Source organism: Crassostrea angulata, chromosome 8 (assembly GCF_025612915.1).
Source record: "Crassostrea angulata isolate pt1a10 chromosome 8, ASM2561291v2, whole genome shotgun sequence".
Taxonomy (NCBI): Eukaryota; Metazoa; Mollusca; class Bivalvia; order Ostreida; family Ostreidae; genus Magallana; species Magallana angulata.
In genome coordinates, this window is record NC_069118.1 from 786,732 (window position 1) to 804,445 (window position 17,714).

The window sequence follows — 17,714 nt, forward strand, 5'->3', positions numbered from 1 at the left end:
ATTAGGTGTTAGATATTTAACAGGTACACGGTAAGGAAAACCGTTCGATTAGAATAAATTCAATATTTTCCTACATCTCTACATAAAGCTTCGATATCAAGTACAATGATATAGTCTTCGATTTACCACGACTTTCAATCGTAATTAATAGAAATTTAAAAAAAACACACACACAAAAAAACAATGTCTATAATAATTCCCATTATTTCAGATAGTGTAAAGGTTGTCTAAAAATCAAATATACCCTTTAAAAATTTTGACAAATGAACGTGTTACTCATGCACAAACAAAAGAACCAGATATTGGTGGAGATAGATGGTTTGAGCTCCTTACAAATTAAGTCGAGACGGAGGGTCAACAAAAATGTTTCTTGAGTTGTGTGACAACAAGGGACCCACGGTGACCATATTCTACAAAACTGACAAAAACGTGTACAGGGGTACCTGTCACAAAGTTGTGAAGCAGTGGGAACTAGATAACAGACAAATCGGATGAAATTCGATGACAGTTGTACAGATCATAGGGAATTTCTCATTAAATTGTAAACTGCTAGTCAAGGAAACCAATGAAGCTTCCCTACATAGATGGAGAAACACATTCCCAAATTATTTGTTAAGGGCCTTGGGATTTTTCCTTGCAATTGGGCTTATTTTACAGGTCCTTTAAAATGATTAAGAAATTTCGATCAAACTTTTACAAATTCAGTACAAATGAGCTCCTTGACGGACACAAATTTGACATGATAGGGTAAAAAACGGCCAGAACAACGTTACTGATCTGGAGGTCTACCGAGTCAAAGGTTAGAGCTCATTCATTTATATCATATTAATATTTTCTCGTTTTAAAAAAAATGCTAACGATATTACATTGCTGACCAGAATAGGAAAGTTAATGTTTCGTTGTAATTTAACTTTTTAAGAGGGCTGTGTGGTCAGAAAGATACCTTAAAATTTCAGAAATGATCTTTATATCTATAAGCTGTATATCATAAGCTAAATGAAAAAAAAATTAAAAATTCAATTATTTTAGCCTTAAGGATATCGTATACCTGAGGTATTTAAATGGGACTGTTATAAAGTTGAATGTCATGGTTATAATTTTATTACAGTATTAGATATATTCATCATTCAAAGAAATTAGTCTTAAACAGTAAAAGACTATAAACAATAGAACTTTCGAGCAAATCCCAGACAACATTTTTGCTGTAAAACATAAAAGCAAATTTCAGAAGCCATTATCAAAATGATTGCACGATATGTGAAGGTCCGTCTTCTATTCTGTGAAGGTCCGTCACCTATTCTAATTGTTACCCATGCCCTATGCTTTTAAAAATATGACAATTAACTGAAGTTTGTCTTATTTATCATTTTAAAAAGTTAGATAACTCAATCTCTTCAGTTTGACCTCGAGTCCGGGGCTTCAATAAAAAGCCCTGGATTTGTCAAGGTACCAACTATGGGGAAAAAATACACGTGGTCGTTTTCATTCTTGACGTCTTGCTATTGATAGAGGTTTGAGCTTTAAAAAGTCATTTAATAAAAGCAATATCTAAATTATTGCAATGAATTATTCTCGTTTCTTAGGTGAATAAATATAGACGTGCAATAGTATATTCATTAACGAAGTGTTAGATTTTACTATAGTAGCTAATACTCTGAAACAATAAACTCTTATAGGTGTTCCTCCCTTAGTTTTTCTTACGAAGATCGACGAAATTTGTGAATTGGTCAGAGATGACGTCAGCAAAGTGTACAATAGTAAAACTGTAAAAGATGCTGTCAACAATGCTGCAGATCTCTTCGCTATCCCAAGATTCCATGTACTTACGGTCAAAAATTATGAGAAGGAATCTGAACTCCGGACCAGTATAAACAATTTGGCTTTAACAGCGTTGCGAAAGTCGCTGATGTTTGCAGACGACTTTCTTGAGAACCAGTATGAGCTAAAACAAGAAAAAATGGAGACGTTAAATAAACAGGATTGAGGCTCCCAAACGTTTTAGGATTCTCTGAGGAAACGATTAGAACTTCTTTTGTGACGTTTTTTGGGTTAATTTCGTGTAACGTAAGGATGAAGTAAAATAAAAGTGAATTAATGCTACAAAAAAAAGAGATTAATCATATGATTTTTTGCTTGGGGAAGGCGTTAAAAGCAACAAATGTACATTTGATGTAATTTGCATACTGGTAAATGTTGTTAACATGTTCATTAATTTGGGCACATGTATTTATAACAGAAAAACCTAAAAACCAACGTGTATAAATCTGTTCTTCTACATGTTATATGTAAAGGACATAAAACTCAAATTATTTATTCTGTGAGCGAGAGGACTGTTAGACTGTTTTACTTACAGATCTAGAATGACAGATTAAGACTTTTAATTCTCTCTAAGCATTTAATCAACTGTGTAAAAAAGGACAATATCAAGTAAACCTGTTAATAAAGATGATCATGGTATGTAGCAACCTCTAATGATGCATAGTCCACTGATAAAGAACGGTGTATCATTAAAGGTTGCTACAATGGTCCTTACAATAAAACTAGTGTTGGGTGGAGTTTACTGTATTGTTGAATGAATGTTCATTTCTCTCAAACCATATCAATGGTGCATGATGTACCAAAAAATATTTACAAATGTACAAATGCAGGGTCAAGTTAGAAAGAGTACAGAGTTATATAAATCGAGCTAATATTTTCTTAACAAATATGGACAATTTTTTTAATGAATCAATGTCATTAGTATTCATAAAATTCCCAAATTTATAAGTATTAACATTTGTTGAATATTTTTCTTCAATTTGTCGTGGAATAAAGAAAATGCTTGGCATTTCATAACATAGTGGTATTCGTTACCCAAAGTGTTTTTATTACATAAGGAACAAATTCTATTACATCTTTCTATGTTATTCCATCTTCCAGTTTCAATAGGTTACATTTTGTAAATATGACATTTGGAAGTTTCATAAGATAAATTTACAGTCCAAAGCTTTTCTTAAAGATCGTTCCCTTGATGATTAGATATGAGCCAGGCTAAGGTTGGTATCGAATTTAATTAACTACTGAGGAAAGTGAAAATGTCTTTTGGCTGTTCAAGACAGTATTGTTAGATCACTACCTGTGTGATATATGGATTTTATTTTCATAAATATTGTCTCCCTACCTGTAGTCGTCTTATAAGTTTTTGGGATTGCCTGGCACAAAAAAAAACTTTTACAATCTACTGTGGTTTCATTAATGTTCCAGGGTATCAATTTTCGTGGATGAAGTGAAAATCACAGTTTCAAGGATACGTAAATTCATGGTCAATGACCCTTTTAATACAAAATATTAATAGAAATTGCGTTTCAATGAACATTTAATTTCATGGATCAACTTAACAACGAAATCCACGAAAATTGGTATTCAACGAATATTGATGAAACCAGAGTATTTGTTACAATGGTCAGTTTACCGTCTTTATTGTGTATTAAGTTGAAAGATAGCTTAAAGGATTTAAAAGTAACAGAAGGGGTTAAATATACGTGAACTATCACACAACCCGCAAAATGTATCCCTTTATGGTTGATATGTTACACCGTACTTGAATAATCAGAAAATGAAACGAAAGGAGCAGAATTACACGGTTTGTATACTTTTATTGTTATTGAACAATGTAGTTTCTTAACGTTATATTTTATACCCTAAGGAGCTCACAAAGTAAATGTTAACTAACAAATGTACGGTTTGGGCAAACAACAGTTGCAGACTAACTTATTTCAATATATTTACATTATCCAGTGTATTTGCCTGTGATAACACTACGTATCGATTTTGTACTATATAACTCATAATACAAATGCAGGCAAATTGAGCCGCCAGCTGTGTTTGTTTATTTATATTTAAATATTTAATCGTACGATGGCCTAATATTATATAAATATAAGTAATAAGGAATCATTCTTTGAATATTATGAGGTGATAATTTCGGTCGGGGCGTGTTCAAATCTATCATAAAGCCCTTCGGGCTTTATTGGATTTGATCACGCCCCGACCAAAATTATCACCTCATAATACTCAAAGAATGATTCCTTATTCCTTATATAAGCAAGATTATTCGTGTTCTTCTTTCTATTCCCCTTGCAAGTTACCCGTTAATTAGCACATAACACCTAAACCTGTATTTTGATATCATAAATGATTAAGGTGCATGTCTAGATCTGCATGAATTATCAAAATAACGTCATCAATTTTTAGTATTTTGAATATTAATTTATTAAGTACATGTCTTGCATCTTAGATATTATAAATACATCCAAAGTCAGTTAAAGTGCCCCAAAGATTTCCGAAAAACGGCTCAGTACAGATATCGCAGGGAATTTATAAATTTGGATAGAGCAACATCTGAATGACCAGAAAACACATATAAGAGCTATGGAAAATAAAATGTTATATTTTTCAGACATATTTAACAAATCCAGTGTAATTTTAGAAGTGAATTACGTATCTTCATGGAATACTATACAAAATGTAAAATAATTTTTTATTGTAGCATTCAAAAATAATGTTTCAAGTAATAATGCTTGATGCAGATAGAGTAACTATCCAATTAAAAACCATAGTTCAATGGAAAATTGACTATCAATTCTAAAATAGTCCATTTATCACATAGTATCTGTAAGGTAAAAAGAAAAAAATGTCGTGTTATAAAAAACCTATTTTATTTATTCTTTTTTTAGACCTGCATTCTAAATTCAACAAAGAATTATGCATCTGCTTTCATTTGTATACCTTTTAATAAGAGGTTCTTAAGTTTTTGTTACGTTGAAACTCAGAGGAAATATTTGTTTTGAGACATAGTGAAATGGTCTTCTTTGTAACGTGATTCGCGTTAATGCCTTAAATTGCAAATCTATATGTTTTATTTATGATTAAACAGCAGTTATTTCACAAATGAAAGTATGGGAAATAAAAAAAGATATGTGGCAATACTTATGCAAATGATAACATATATCTCTAAAGTGTAATGATTGTTTCAAATCAGATTATGTCACATTTTACATATTTTGTTAAATCTGTATGTTCTTAAATAACATAATAACTACTTACTACAGATAATAAAAGCAATATTTTCTTGTGTCCATATAAATTTGATGGGAATGGGCAATACATTATATTTCAAAATAAACCTGTAGAATAAAACAAGCAACGTATCGTAGTTCACAAACGAGGTTGTAAGAGTCAATATGGAAATAAACATAATATTAAGATTAAGTAAATAAAGTTATCTTATTGAAGGGATTTTAACAGTTTATCACACAAACTTTGAACTTTTTTTTCTTCCTCTTCTTTCTTCTTCTATATTTCAGAAAATTTAAACATATTTCTAGTCTTTTCCTGCTTTACTGGCTCGTTCAAAGAGAAAAGAATATCAATATTTCTCTGTACTAGGAATCCAAGTCTTGTCCGTCTGTTCGGGCCATCTAAAGGACTTTTTCCCACCTATCATAAATTGATATAATATCCCTGGTCTTATCCGATAATTTTTTCAACAAACAGTGTACTATAAACCTTTGTACATGGTGGCAATATGCGCGCATATACTTGATACTTGCGTTCACCTAATCACCAACAATATAAATGTTCCAGTGCTTGCTTTCTGTAAAACTGTTGGTAGGGGTGTCACTCTCACTGCCTTGACAAGGATCAGAGCTCATACAACAAGTTACCCACTTCTTGCAAGCCTTATGGTACCAAATTGACGTTTTTGAAACATGCGTCCCAGAGACATGATCTGAACGGCTATTACAAATCACCCCCCCCCTCCCCCCGCGTGAAAAACAGCATAATAACCTCTTCTTTGCGAAAGTTTTCTCTAACCTTTGATCTTTTTGGTTCCCATCAGTATTTCTTTTAAAGCTTTGCATATTTCATTCTTGTCATTATATGAAATTAAAACAGTAGTTATGTATGTTCGTGAATTACGTTACACTGCTGTAAATTACGTTACACTCAAATACAGACTTATTCCTGATTTAAACACCCAGCGAATCAATATGTATATTTCATTTTTATGATTAATGTTTTTTTGGGCCTAAATATGACCACTCTCGTTTGTGACATCCGGTTTTGATCAAATTTGGCTTCTAAATTTTTCATTTTAATACAGGAAATGGGATTAATACATCGTAATATTTTAATTCATAAGTCAGTCATAGCTAGATATTATATTTAATCCCCTCAACAACTAAAGATGGAGAATTTTGTTTTCAAAAATCGCTTGTGACAACAAAAATTGTTTTGGGGCACTATAACTGACTTTGGATGAATAACGTACTTGTAGGCTGGCCTAACATATTCCTCACTCTTTTATCCTACTGATAATACTTTAAAAATCAATTTAAACATTTTATGTCGCATCAATGCACGTCGATTGGGTTTTCTTGCAAGATTTGCATGTAAACATAAGGCTCACTATAAGATTCACTATTACCATACCTTTACATAAATATTACAAAAGAATGTGAGTTTTTATCTTTAAACTTGAATTCGGACTCAAGTATCCTTTAAATTATACCATTGGTAATATCAGTCACACTGTGGTATTAAATTCGAATTAATTACAACTAACAAATTATAGTCCCCACCACTTAGCAATTAATGAAATGATCACATTACAAAAAAACACATGTATCTCTAATATAACTTAGCGGTTAACAAGTATACTCATAGAATAAATACTAGAAAATGATGTATTCAACTCGTTTCATAAAATATAGAAAACTACAAATTACTTTTCAAATTGTTACAGGACTACATATTATTCATTTCTTCAGTTTCTTTGTATGCACATTTGTTTTAAAGTATAGAAAGCATGGCGGAGCTACTTACACGTAAAGACAAGAAACAAATATCACAGTGGATTGGCAGGGACAGTCAGTTTGAGCTCCTATACAAAATAAGCCGTGACGGGATGTCTTACCAGAGGTTCCATGAGTTGTGTGACAACAAAGGACCCACTGCGACCATCTTCTACAATAAGGATAACAATGTGTACGGGGGGTACCTGTCAGACAGCTGGGAGAGTACTGGGGGCTGGTGTACAGACCAGAGAGCGTTTCTGTTCAAATTACATTCTGCTGGCAACTGGAAACCAGTGATGTTTCCTTATACAAGTGGAGGAACTCATTTTAAATCAGACAAGTACGGACCGTGGTTTTATTCTTTAGCTTCATGCTCAAATACAGTATTGAACAAATCATTGCAAGGTTACTATCCATTTTACTCTCAGCATTATTTCTTTGACGGGCAAAGATTTGACATGAAAGGAGAGACTGCCCAGTCTGTGGCAAACGGTCACAACAATGTCACCGATCTGGAGGTCTACCTGGTCAAAGGTAATTGTTATTACTAGATAGTCAAAGGTCAGTATATATCCATGTCAGTAATCATGGACGTCATCATCATGAAAACGTTAGAAAAAGTGTATCAGGTTTGTAAATGAAGATAATTTGTCCATTCACATGAATTAATTCATATTGCAATGACTTCAATAGTTGAGGTAGCATGTAAATTGACTTATCATTTGCTAAAGTAGTTAACTGTTGGGTTCTGTTATCAGTTTCTCAGAACTAAAATATATGTATACTTTAAATGAAGAAATGAAATGTGTGTACAATATGCATATGTACATGACAGCTTGTCATCCCTTATTACTGTTGTAGAAGGATTGCCCGATGATGAACCCGAATCTCCCTGGAGGGACTCACCAGACTGGAGTTCACAGGTATGTCATTGAAAAAGCATATCTAATACGTACTAGTAACACTTTATTAACTTACTCGAACACTTCAAATGAAACGTACAACAACCACTCATTTCCAGTAAATAGGATTATTGTCTGTGTGGTTTTGCCGTATAAAATTCAAATTAATTGTTGCGGTACTGTTCTGTAATTAATAACCTTATACTACATATTTCCGCAACATATAACAAGATACAGTACCATTATATTGCAATCTCGACGGCGCTTTGCATATCAAAAATAACGAAATATCATTAGATTATGATCTGATTATTTTGATGATATCACTTGATGATACCACTTACATGTATTTTGTTTTTTGTGTACATGAACGATTTTTCAGACTTTTCAAGAATTAAAAGAATTTGTTGCAAATTACAATCCCCTGGAGGAGATGAAGATCCCAGAAGTCAACATTCTACTGATAGGACAGGTCGGAGCCGGGAAGTCCAGTTTCCTCAACACCATCAACTCCATCTTCAAAGGCGAAATGTCTTCTCGGGCATGTACCGGAGGCGCCGAAAACAGCCTTACAAAAAGAGTGGGACCTCTTCTTTATAGCATCTATCTAGTTATCTATTTATCTATCTATCAGCCAACCCCCGAATTTTCTCATAACATATTTATTATGATATGACATATTAAGATATTATTTTACGGTGCATAAATTAATATAGAATATTAAAGTATAAATAAAATACAGAGGTCAAACAGCGTTTTCACAAATTAAAAAAAAAACTTTTAACTTGTTTTTAATAGTTTGAAAAATTCCGAATCCGTGACCCTTCGACCAAGAAATACCTTCGTTTCCGGATCTGTGACACAAGGGGTGTGGAGGAGGATGTATCAATTAAAATTGAAAATGTAGGCTTCATCCTGGATGGCAATATCCCTAATCATTACATGGTATGCTAAGACCTGGTAAACGTTCTTGATAAAGATACGCAGTAGAGTGGATGCAAAGGGGGAACAATCATAAACGTTTGAAAGGGAATCTGTAAGATGTATTTAGCAGTCTCCTGTCATATCACATTGACAGCGTACATTAAGATAAGTGTTAATCTGTTAGATGATATCAGTTTGTAAGAGAACTTAACTAAAATATCAATCAAAGATCTCAATCACGTGGTCCCTTACCCGGAATTGTAATACTGAGTTTTATTAAAAGCAATGCAAAAAAAGTGCGCTTTTACGTTTTCAAAAAGGGATTTCCACACTGAAAATAAATATATAGTATGATTATGTAAACATATAATAAACCTTCATATATTTGATCTATTTAGTTTGAAGTTGATTCCACTGTATCAAAAAAAATCCTGGGCTTTGTCAAAGAGCCCACAGTGAAGGATAGGATACACGTGGTGGTGTTTGTACTTGACGGGAGTACACTGGACGTCCTGTCAGAGGGGGTCGTCTCAAAACTCAAGGATATCAAAAGTGTGGTGGTAGATAGGGGTAAGTACTTAATGTCAGAGGGGTCGTTACAAAATCAAGATGATGAAAGTATCATTTTGGATTAGTTTGGATTCACTATATGTGAGGGTCGTTAACACACTCGCGCGGATATCAAGTATGGTAGATCAACAAGTATCAGAATCAAAATACTTCTCGTAAAATGAAACTTTTTTTTAATTTTGTTAATATAGTTACGCTACAAATAACCAATATAATGAAACGTTGTATCGTAGTTCATTAAGAGGGTGTTTCAAAGACCTGTTCTGCACTAACAGAATTACATGATACTATTAGATTAATTATAATCGTCTGTTGTTTTACACCACATGTTGTTTTACATTACATAATATCATTGAAACACATTTTCGATGTACCTTTTCAAATTCAAATTTATAACATCTTATTGTTTATCTTAAGATATTATAGATTCATAGAAGTCACAGTTGACAAAGCAACCTGTAATCAGATAATTGAAAATCTAAAGTGAAGGAGAGGCCAAATTAAGGGAAAAGGATTAAGATACATGTACTGCGAATACTGATTTGAGTTTATAAATTTATGTATTATTTTTTATTCCGTTCCTCAGCTACTATTGGGGTATATTAACGGTCAGTTGATTTTAGACCGATGCATTTAGGTTACAGGGAATTCTGCTTCTATACACATTTTATACTGATTGTAGTTATAATTCAGATAAGAGAAACAAAGACGTCCAACTAAATTTGATATTTTAAACAATCATTTGGCAAGAATGACAACATATTCAAAGTATCTTAAACAGAAAAGGTTGCATTACTTTGCTTGCCTTGAAGTCATTCTGTTTTGCTTGGATATGTTTGGTTACTTACTTCCAGGGAAAAGAATACTTGAATGAAATGAAATATTATAATATATGTTCATCCTTGTATAGCAGGTGGGTAGCAATGAGCATAACAAAAATATTTGAGAACCAATATAGCAATTGTCGGACTTGAATGGGCAACAAATCATATTTACGAATACAAGTCAGTGTAAGATTCTAATTTAGAAGCAGTCTTAAATCAATATATAATGACAAAGTTTTATTTTATTGCAATTCCTAAATGTTAAACTCAATGATCCATCATTTTATGTTTTTTTTTCTTTTTAGGAATACCCCATCTTGTTTTCCTTACGAAGATCGACAAAGTTTGTAAATTAGTTGAGAAGGACGTCAGCAAAACGTACAAGAGTAGCAACATTGAAGATGTGATCGACGAGGCTGCTGCAACCATTGCTATCCCAAGATCCCAAGTACTTCCGGTCAAAAATTATGAGAAGGAAACCATTCTTAATATGGATATAAATATTCTAGCTCTAACGGCTCTGAAAAAGTCGTTGGTGTTTGCAGATGACTTTTTAGAGAACCAGTATGATTGGCAACAGGATAATGTACAGATATTAAACAAAAGGGACTGAGCATTTCAAAAGATCTAAATAAACTTTCATTTGATTGAACTAGTATTGTAAGTTATTTCAATTTAAAATTACATCGATGTCGCCTGTGTAAATAAACAGGTTCAGCTTAACTTTGTGTGTGTGTGTGTGTGTGTGTGTGTGTATATATATATATATATATATATATATATATATATATATATATATATATATATATATATATATATATATATATATATATATATATATATATATATTAAAACTTATACTTTATATGGTCAATTTATAGTGAATAAAAGAGTCAAAAAAGTTTTAAATTGCTTCAAGACAATTTGAACCGACCACATTGCATACAGGCAAAATTGTGTGCTGTAAAATGATAACAACAGAAAGAACTTTACTCCGAGCATATAAAGAGTCGTGTTTTTTGTTTTGTTTTTGACTGACAATATGTCCTGATTTTATTTACGGGGTTTATGTAGATTCTATTTTAGACCGAACAACACTCTGTTACTTTTTCAGGGATGACAACTTCTTCACTATGTTACTTCAGTAAACAAACCCCATGAGACAAAAAACCAAATCGATATTATTAGAAAAATTTTCAAGAAGAATGATTGATTGATTTTGACACGTAAACATTTTAATGGAAAAAAAGAAAGCTTTCAGTTTTTTTATATTAACATTTTTTACTATTATATAATTATTATTTTTTTTTATAAGAAATCTGAATTTTTTAAAAGTTGTGGAAATAAATACCAGGGTTTTTAAGGTCCAAAGAATATTTACATTTTTCCAAATAATTATTATTCTTTATCACTTGCAAGTTTATTTACTGTTCAAGCTAGTCAGTGTTTACATCAGCAAGCATAAACTACCATGCCCAGTGGCCTTCTCAACAAAAAATATGGAATGAACTTTCATAAGAAAAGGCTTTAAAGGTTTTTCCATCAATTTCATTATTTTTACTATGATACTTGGTGTCTCGTAGATGTATAATAATATTATTTGAATGTTATTTTTTGACCCGCTTAACGAATTTTTCAATAAATAAATTAGGACAGTCACTTTCACACTTTAAAAATTATCTTTATTTTTAATGTTTACAAGTTTTTATAATGTGAAAAACAAACGTTGGCCAAATCATAAGAAAAAGAAAAAAGTGTGGTTCTGAAAAAAAAAATAGAGTCCAATTTTACATTTTTTCTGTCAGCTATGTCTCAATGTTATTGATTGTTTTAAAGAGGCAATTTGTACGATTTGTTTTAATTATTTTTAAAGAATATTTGATTAATTTTTAATATTCACAATTCTTGATATGTATTTGCAATGTTTTCTAATTAATAAAAATGTTACAAGCATAATACATATATCTGAATTCTTTCCTATTTCCTGCCATTTTCTGTTATCATAAGTGAAGTATTGGTAACTCTGTTTTACTAGTAAGGTGTAATTAATGACTTGACATTTCTCTGTAACAAAATATAAGTAAACAAAATGTAAAATAAATCCTTAACTATCTAATCAATTAAGATTTTAATATTGCTTTATTTTGATTGAGTCAAATTACTTATAAATTTAGTTTTGAGAATCATGGTAATAAAATGCTTACGTACAATTGTATCTTTATATATATATATGTATCAGCGTACATAATCAAAAATATTTATTCTTCCCTTTTTATGATTAGTTTAGCCAACCGTACATATGCTTATTTTAAAAAAGCGGTGAGTTAAATCAAAACAAAAGTAGTTGTATTTATTTTGGTAAGTTGGTGTTAATTTAATATTTTAGGGTAGCTAGGAGCATCGTAGTTTATTTGTTTTTTTATAAAGATAAGCAAAGCGTTTTAAGTATTTTCATAACTATTGATCGGCTCTTAAATAACTATTTTTGCTGTTGACGGTTATCAGGTATGAATGTAGATATTAAGAATATGCATCTACAGTTATAAAGTTGTTACATATTTAAAATGTGCACTGTAAGGAAAGGCGTTTTAGTCAGAATAAACGATGTTCTTACATCTATTGATATAGTCTTGAATTTACCATAACTTTCAAACTCTCATTAAAAATTAGATTTGCTAAAAAATAATAATACTGTCTGTAATATTTCCCATTGTTTCAGGCAGAGAAAAAATTGTGTGTTTTAAAAAATCACGAACACCTTTTAGGCATTTCGACAATATGAACGGATTCCTCGTGCATAAACACAAGAACAAGATATCAGAATGGATTGGCGGGAATAGTAGGTTTGAGCTCCTATACAAATTAAGTCGAGACGGAGGGTCAACAAAAATGTTCCACGAGTTGTGTGATAACAAAGGACCCACGGTGACCATCTTCTACAACAAGGATAACAACGTGTACGGGGGGTACCTGTCAGACAGCTGGGGGAGTACTGGGGGCTGGTGTACAGACCAGAGAGCGTTTCTGTTTACATTGTATAGTGCTGGTCATTGGAAACCAATGAAATTTCCTCACATTGATGGAGAAACACATTTCAAAACTATATATCATGGACCTTGGTTTTATTCATTAAACAGTTTTCACACGTGTGTTAAAATGGAAAAAAAAATTCCATCAAACTGTTACAAATGCAATACAACTGGTTTATTTGACGGGCAAAGATTTGACATGAAAGGAGAGACTGACCAGTCTGTGGCAAACGGTCACAACAACGTCACAGATCTGGAGGTCTACCTGGTCAAAGGTAATGTATTATCATCATATCATCAATATCATTTTAAGACACTACGTCACAAGATGGCGATTTTAATGTTTTGTCAAAATGTTAATATCGTCGTAGCTCAGTGGTTAAAGTATTGGGCTTCGGGTCCGCAGATCGTGAGTTCAAATCCGCCTGGAGCTTTTGCTCATGTTAACTGTATTACATTTTTGAAAATGCAATTTTTCATCCAAAATTGCCAATATTGTTGCCTTAAATCTAGGTCATTGAAAGCGTTTTTAAGAAGTAAAATATATATTTACAATCAAGGTTCTGTAAGAAACAATATATAATCATGAGTGGATTTTTTCACTCTGAGTATTCATTAGCTTTTTACCTTGAAAATTTTCACATCTTTATGCAGAGATTTTCGTCTCAAGGAAGTATATATAGTATTAAAGAGGAAACGCCCAAAAAATCTTTTTATTTGATGGCTTTGTGCCTGAATTTTAGATGGTTTACCAGACGAGGAACTACAGATTCCTTGGAGGGATTCTACAGAGTGGAATAATAAGGTGAGTTAGACAACTGTGTGAGGTAACTTATTTGCTACATCAGAATAAAATATTCGATTGTTAGACTAGTTGTCCTTGAGCACCAATTTTAATAACATTAAGAAAAAGTTATTCAAATACTTTTATATGTTATAAAGTACATTTATACCCTATCGGATTGTTTGCAAAAAAAATTGACCAAATTTTAAACAACAATGAGGTGCTTTAATTGATATATTAATAACGATATTTATTTTTATCTTGGCTTTTGAATTAAAGATTTTTGATGCAAGTTATATCATTTTTCCAGAAAGGTTAATCAAAATCCATAGTTTAAAGTAAACTGAGGAATGTATGTGGTAATAAGGAAGCTTACAATGGGGCTGATATCAATTATATAGTCTTAACATCGAATTAGCATATTTTTTAACAATATTTTCAAGTCAATTTGCATTTATCTTTAAACTAACACAAATATGTGCCTTATGTTTGAGGGTTTTCAAGAATTAAAGGAATTTATCGCCACTTACGAACCGTTTCCTGAGATGAAAATTCCGGAAGTCAACATTTTACTGATTGGACAGGCCGGCGCCGGAAAATCCAGTTTATTCAACACCTTCAACTCAATCTTCAAAGGTGGAATTTCCTCCCGTGCATGTTCCGGAAGTGCAGAAAAAGGCATCACACAAAAGGTGATCTCTCTCTCTCTCTCTCTCTCTCTCTCTCTCTCTCTCAGCACCAACAATACTCATTTTGCACGATTACATTGATATCTTAAGATATATACTTTTTCTTTTCAATATTAATATTCCATTAATAGTTCGATAAATTACGGATCCGTGACCCATCCACCAAGAAATATCTTCGTTTCCGAATATGCGATACTTGTGGAGTAAAAGATCGGATAAACATCAAGAACGAGGATATTGGTTTTATTATGGATGGAAACCTCCCAAATCATTACACGGTAAATAAGAATTAAAATCAAAATCTAAGGAGAATCTAAGAAATTTTGAAAACAAAATACAGTGTACATAATTCTCTAGGAGTCAGCACATTTTAAATTTAAAATGAGAATGACGCCAGTTATTAAAAAAGTAACCGAAATCATTATATATTAGAAGATAATCTTGGATTTATACTTTAAACTTAAAAGAAGTATTAATCAAAATGACAAGGTATGTAAGGAAATAGGAACATCGTTAATCATCCCACTGTAAAAAAAAAATATAGAACTTTTCGAGCAAATTTCAGAAGTCATTCTTACTGTAAATCATATAACTTTTGAAGCAAATTTCAGAAGTCATTCTGAAAATGATTGCACGATATGTGAAGTTCCGCCTTCTATTCTTATTGTTACTTATTCGCTATGCTTTTAAGTATATGACAATTAACTAAAATGTGTCTTATTCAGTTAACTCAATTTCTTCAGTTTGACCACGAGACTGGGACGTCAATAAAAAGCTCTGGCTTTATCAATGAACCAACAATGAGGGATAAAATACACGTGGTTGTTTTAATTCTTGACGGGAGTAACCTGAACTTTCTGTCAAACGACGTTGTTAAAAAACTTCAAGAAATCAAAAGTCTTGCTATTGATAGAGGTTTGAACTTTGAAAAGTCACTTAATAAAAAATGAAAGCAATAGTATATTCATTAACGAGGTGTTAGATTTTACTATAGTAGCTAATACTCTGAAAAATAAACTCTTATAGGTGTTCCTCCCTTAGTTTTTCTTACGAAGATCGACGAAATTTGTGAATTGGTCAGAGATGATATCAGCAAAGTGTACAATAGTAAAACTGTAGAAGATGCTGTCAACAAGGCCGCGGATCTCTTCGCTATCCCTAGATGCCATGTACTTCCGGTCAAAAATTATGAGAAGGAATCTGAACTCCTGACCAGTATCAACATTTTGGCCCTAACAGCGTTGCGAAAGTCGCTGATGTTTGCAGACGACTTTCTTGAGAACCAGTATGAGCTAAAACAAGAAAAGATGGAGACGTTAAATAAACAGGACTGAGGCCCCCAAACGTTTTAGGATTCTCTGGGGAAACGATTAAAATTTGTTTTGTGATTTTTTGGGTTACCTTCGTTTAACTTTAAGATGAAGTAAAATAAAAGTGAATTAATGCTACAAAGATGAGCTTAATTATATGATTATATTTTTGGGGAAGGCGTTTAACGCAACAGATGTACATTTGATCTTATTTGCATACTGGCTTAACATTTTCATTAATTCTGGCAAATGTATTTAGGACAGGAAAACCTAAAAATCTACCTGTATAAATCTGCCCTGCTACATGTTACATGTAAAGGACATAAGCCTCAAATTATTTATACTGTGAGCGAAAGAACTGGTAGTATACAATTATTTAATGCTTGAGCAGTCAATAGACCAGAATATCTTTCCCGAGATGCAGGGAACAGCTCAGTGTGATCAATAGATCATACTGAGCTGTTCCCTGCACCAAGTGAAAAATTCTGGTCTATTGACTGTTCAAGCATTAAATAATTGTTTTATTACCTAATTCCTTCTTTAGTGTTTGGGGTTTACAATTTGCATATTGCAGATGGTTTTCATGCCATTATGCATTTTTTTTTCTTATCTTTTACATGCACAAAACCTGTTGCATGCATTACAACATCTCAATTTAAAATAAGTTTACACAAAGAAGGGGGAGTCTTCAACCCATTAGATTTTAAATAGTCTTTTACCTTATATGTTGATTAGTTGATTTTGATAACATTGAATTTGGTTTCACCAAGTACTAAAAACAGCGTCTATGTAAAGGAATAAACATTCCCTGAGAACTATCGAAAGGATGTCACATTAACATACCCGCGTTCTGAAATACGTTGCCGGTCCAATAGATTGCAGTCTATTGACCGGTGGTCTAATAGATCACAGTCTATTGACCGGCGGTCCAATAGATCGCAGTCTTTTGACCGGCAGTTCAAAATAGACGCAAATATTTAATTTGTAATAAAACAACAAAATATATATCTTTGATTAGGTAATAAACTGTTTTACTTACCGATCTAAAATGACATATTAAGACTTATCATTCTCTTTTAGCATTTAATCAAATGTGTAAAAAAAAAAAGGACAATATCAAGTAAACCATCATGGTATGTAGCAACCTCTAATGATATACAGTCCACTGATAAAGGACGGTGTATCATTAGAGGTTGCTACAATGGTCCTTAAAATAAAACTAGTGTTGTTTTGAGTTTACTGTATTGTTGAATGAATGTTTATTTCTCTCAAACCATATAATGGTACATGATGTACAAAAAAAAAATTTTCAAATGTACAAATGCAGGGTCAAGTTAGAAAGAGTACAGAGTTAAATAAATCGAGCTAATATTTTTTTAACACATATGGACAATGTTTTTAATGAATCAATGTCATTGGTATTCATAAAATTCCCAAATTTTATTAACATTTATTAACATTTGTTGAATATTTTTCTTCAATTTGTTGTGGAATAAAGAAAATGCTTGGCATTTCATAACATAGTGGTATTCTTCTTTGACATCTTTCTATGTTATTCCATCTTCCAGTTTCAATAGGTTAAATTTTGTAAATATGAATCTTTAATCATTTGGAAGTTTCATAAGACACATTTACAGTCCAAAGCTTTTCTTAAAGAGTGTTCCCTCGATGATTAATTATGAGCCAGACTAAGGTTGGCATCGATCGAATTAAATTAACTACTGAGGAAAGTGAAAATGTCTTTTGGCTGTTCCAGACACTGTTAAACATTGTTAGATCACTACCAGTGTGATATATGGTTTCTATTTTCACAAATATTGTTTACATTTACCTGTATACAAAT

General features: G+C 32.0%; 2 protein-coding genes and 1 pseudogene across 2 annotated transcripts; all 3 read left to right on the forward strand.

Annotated features, from left to right (window-relative positions):
* The first annotated feature begins 1,242 nt into the window (after positions 1-1,242).
* LOC128159122 (interferon-induced protein 44-like) lies at positions 1,243-1,984 on the forward strand (annotated as a pseudogene).
* Positions 1,985-5,490: 3,506 nt separating this feature from the next.
* On the forward strand, positions 5,491-10,805 carry LOC128160641 (interferon-induced protein 44-like). The gene is made up of 6 exons (XM_052823994.1): positions 5,491-7,373; positions 7,701-7,762; positions 8,124-8,321; positions 8,540-8,686; positions 9,064-9,235; positions 10,365-10,805. The coding sequence occupies exons 1-6, from the start codon at positions 6,851-6,853 to the stop codon at positions 10,670-10,672; spliced, it is 1,410 nt and encodes a 469-aa protein (XP_052679954.1). The 5' UTR covers positions 5,491-6,850; the 3' UTR covers positions 10,673-10,805.
* Positions 10,806-12,804: 1,999 nt separating this feature from the next.
* On the forward strand, positions 12,805-15,895 carry LOC128159076 (interferon-induced protein 44-like). The gene is made up of 6 exons (XM_052822130.1): positions 12,805-13,363; positions 13,832-13,893; positions 14,367-14,564; positions 14,693-14,839; positions 15,305-15,476; positions 15,588-15,895. The coding sequence occupies exons 1-6, from the start codon at positions 12,838-12,840 to the stop codon at positions 15,893-15,895; spliced, it is 1,413 nt and encodes a 470-aa protein (XP_052678090.1). The 5' UTR covers positions 12,805-12,837.
* Positions 15,896-17,714: the final 1,819 nt, after the last annotated feature.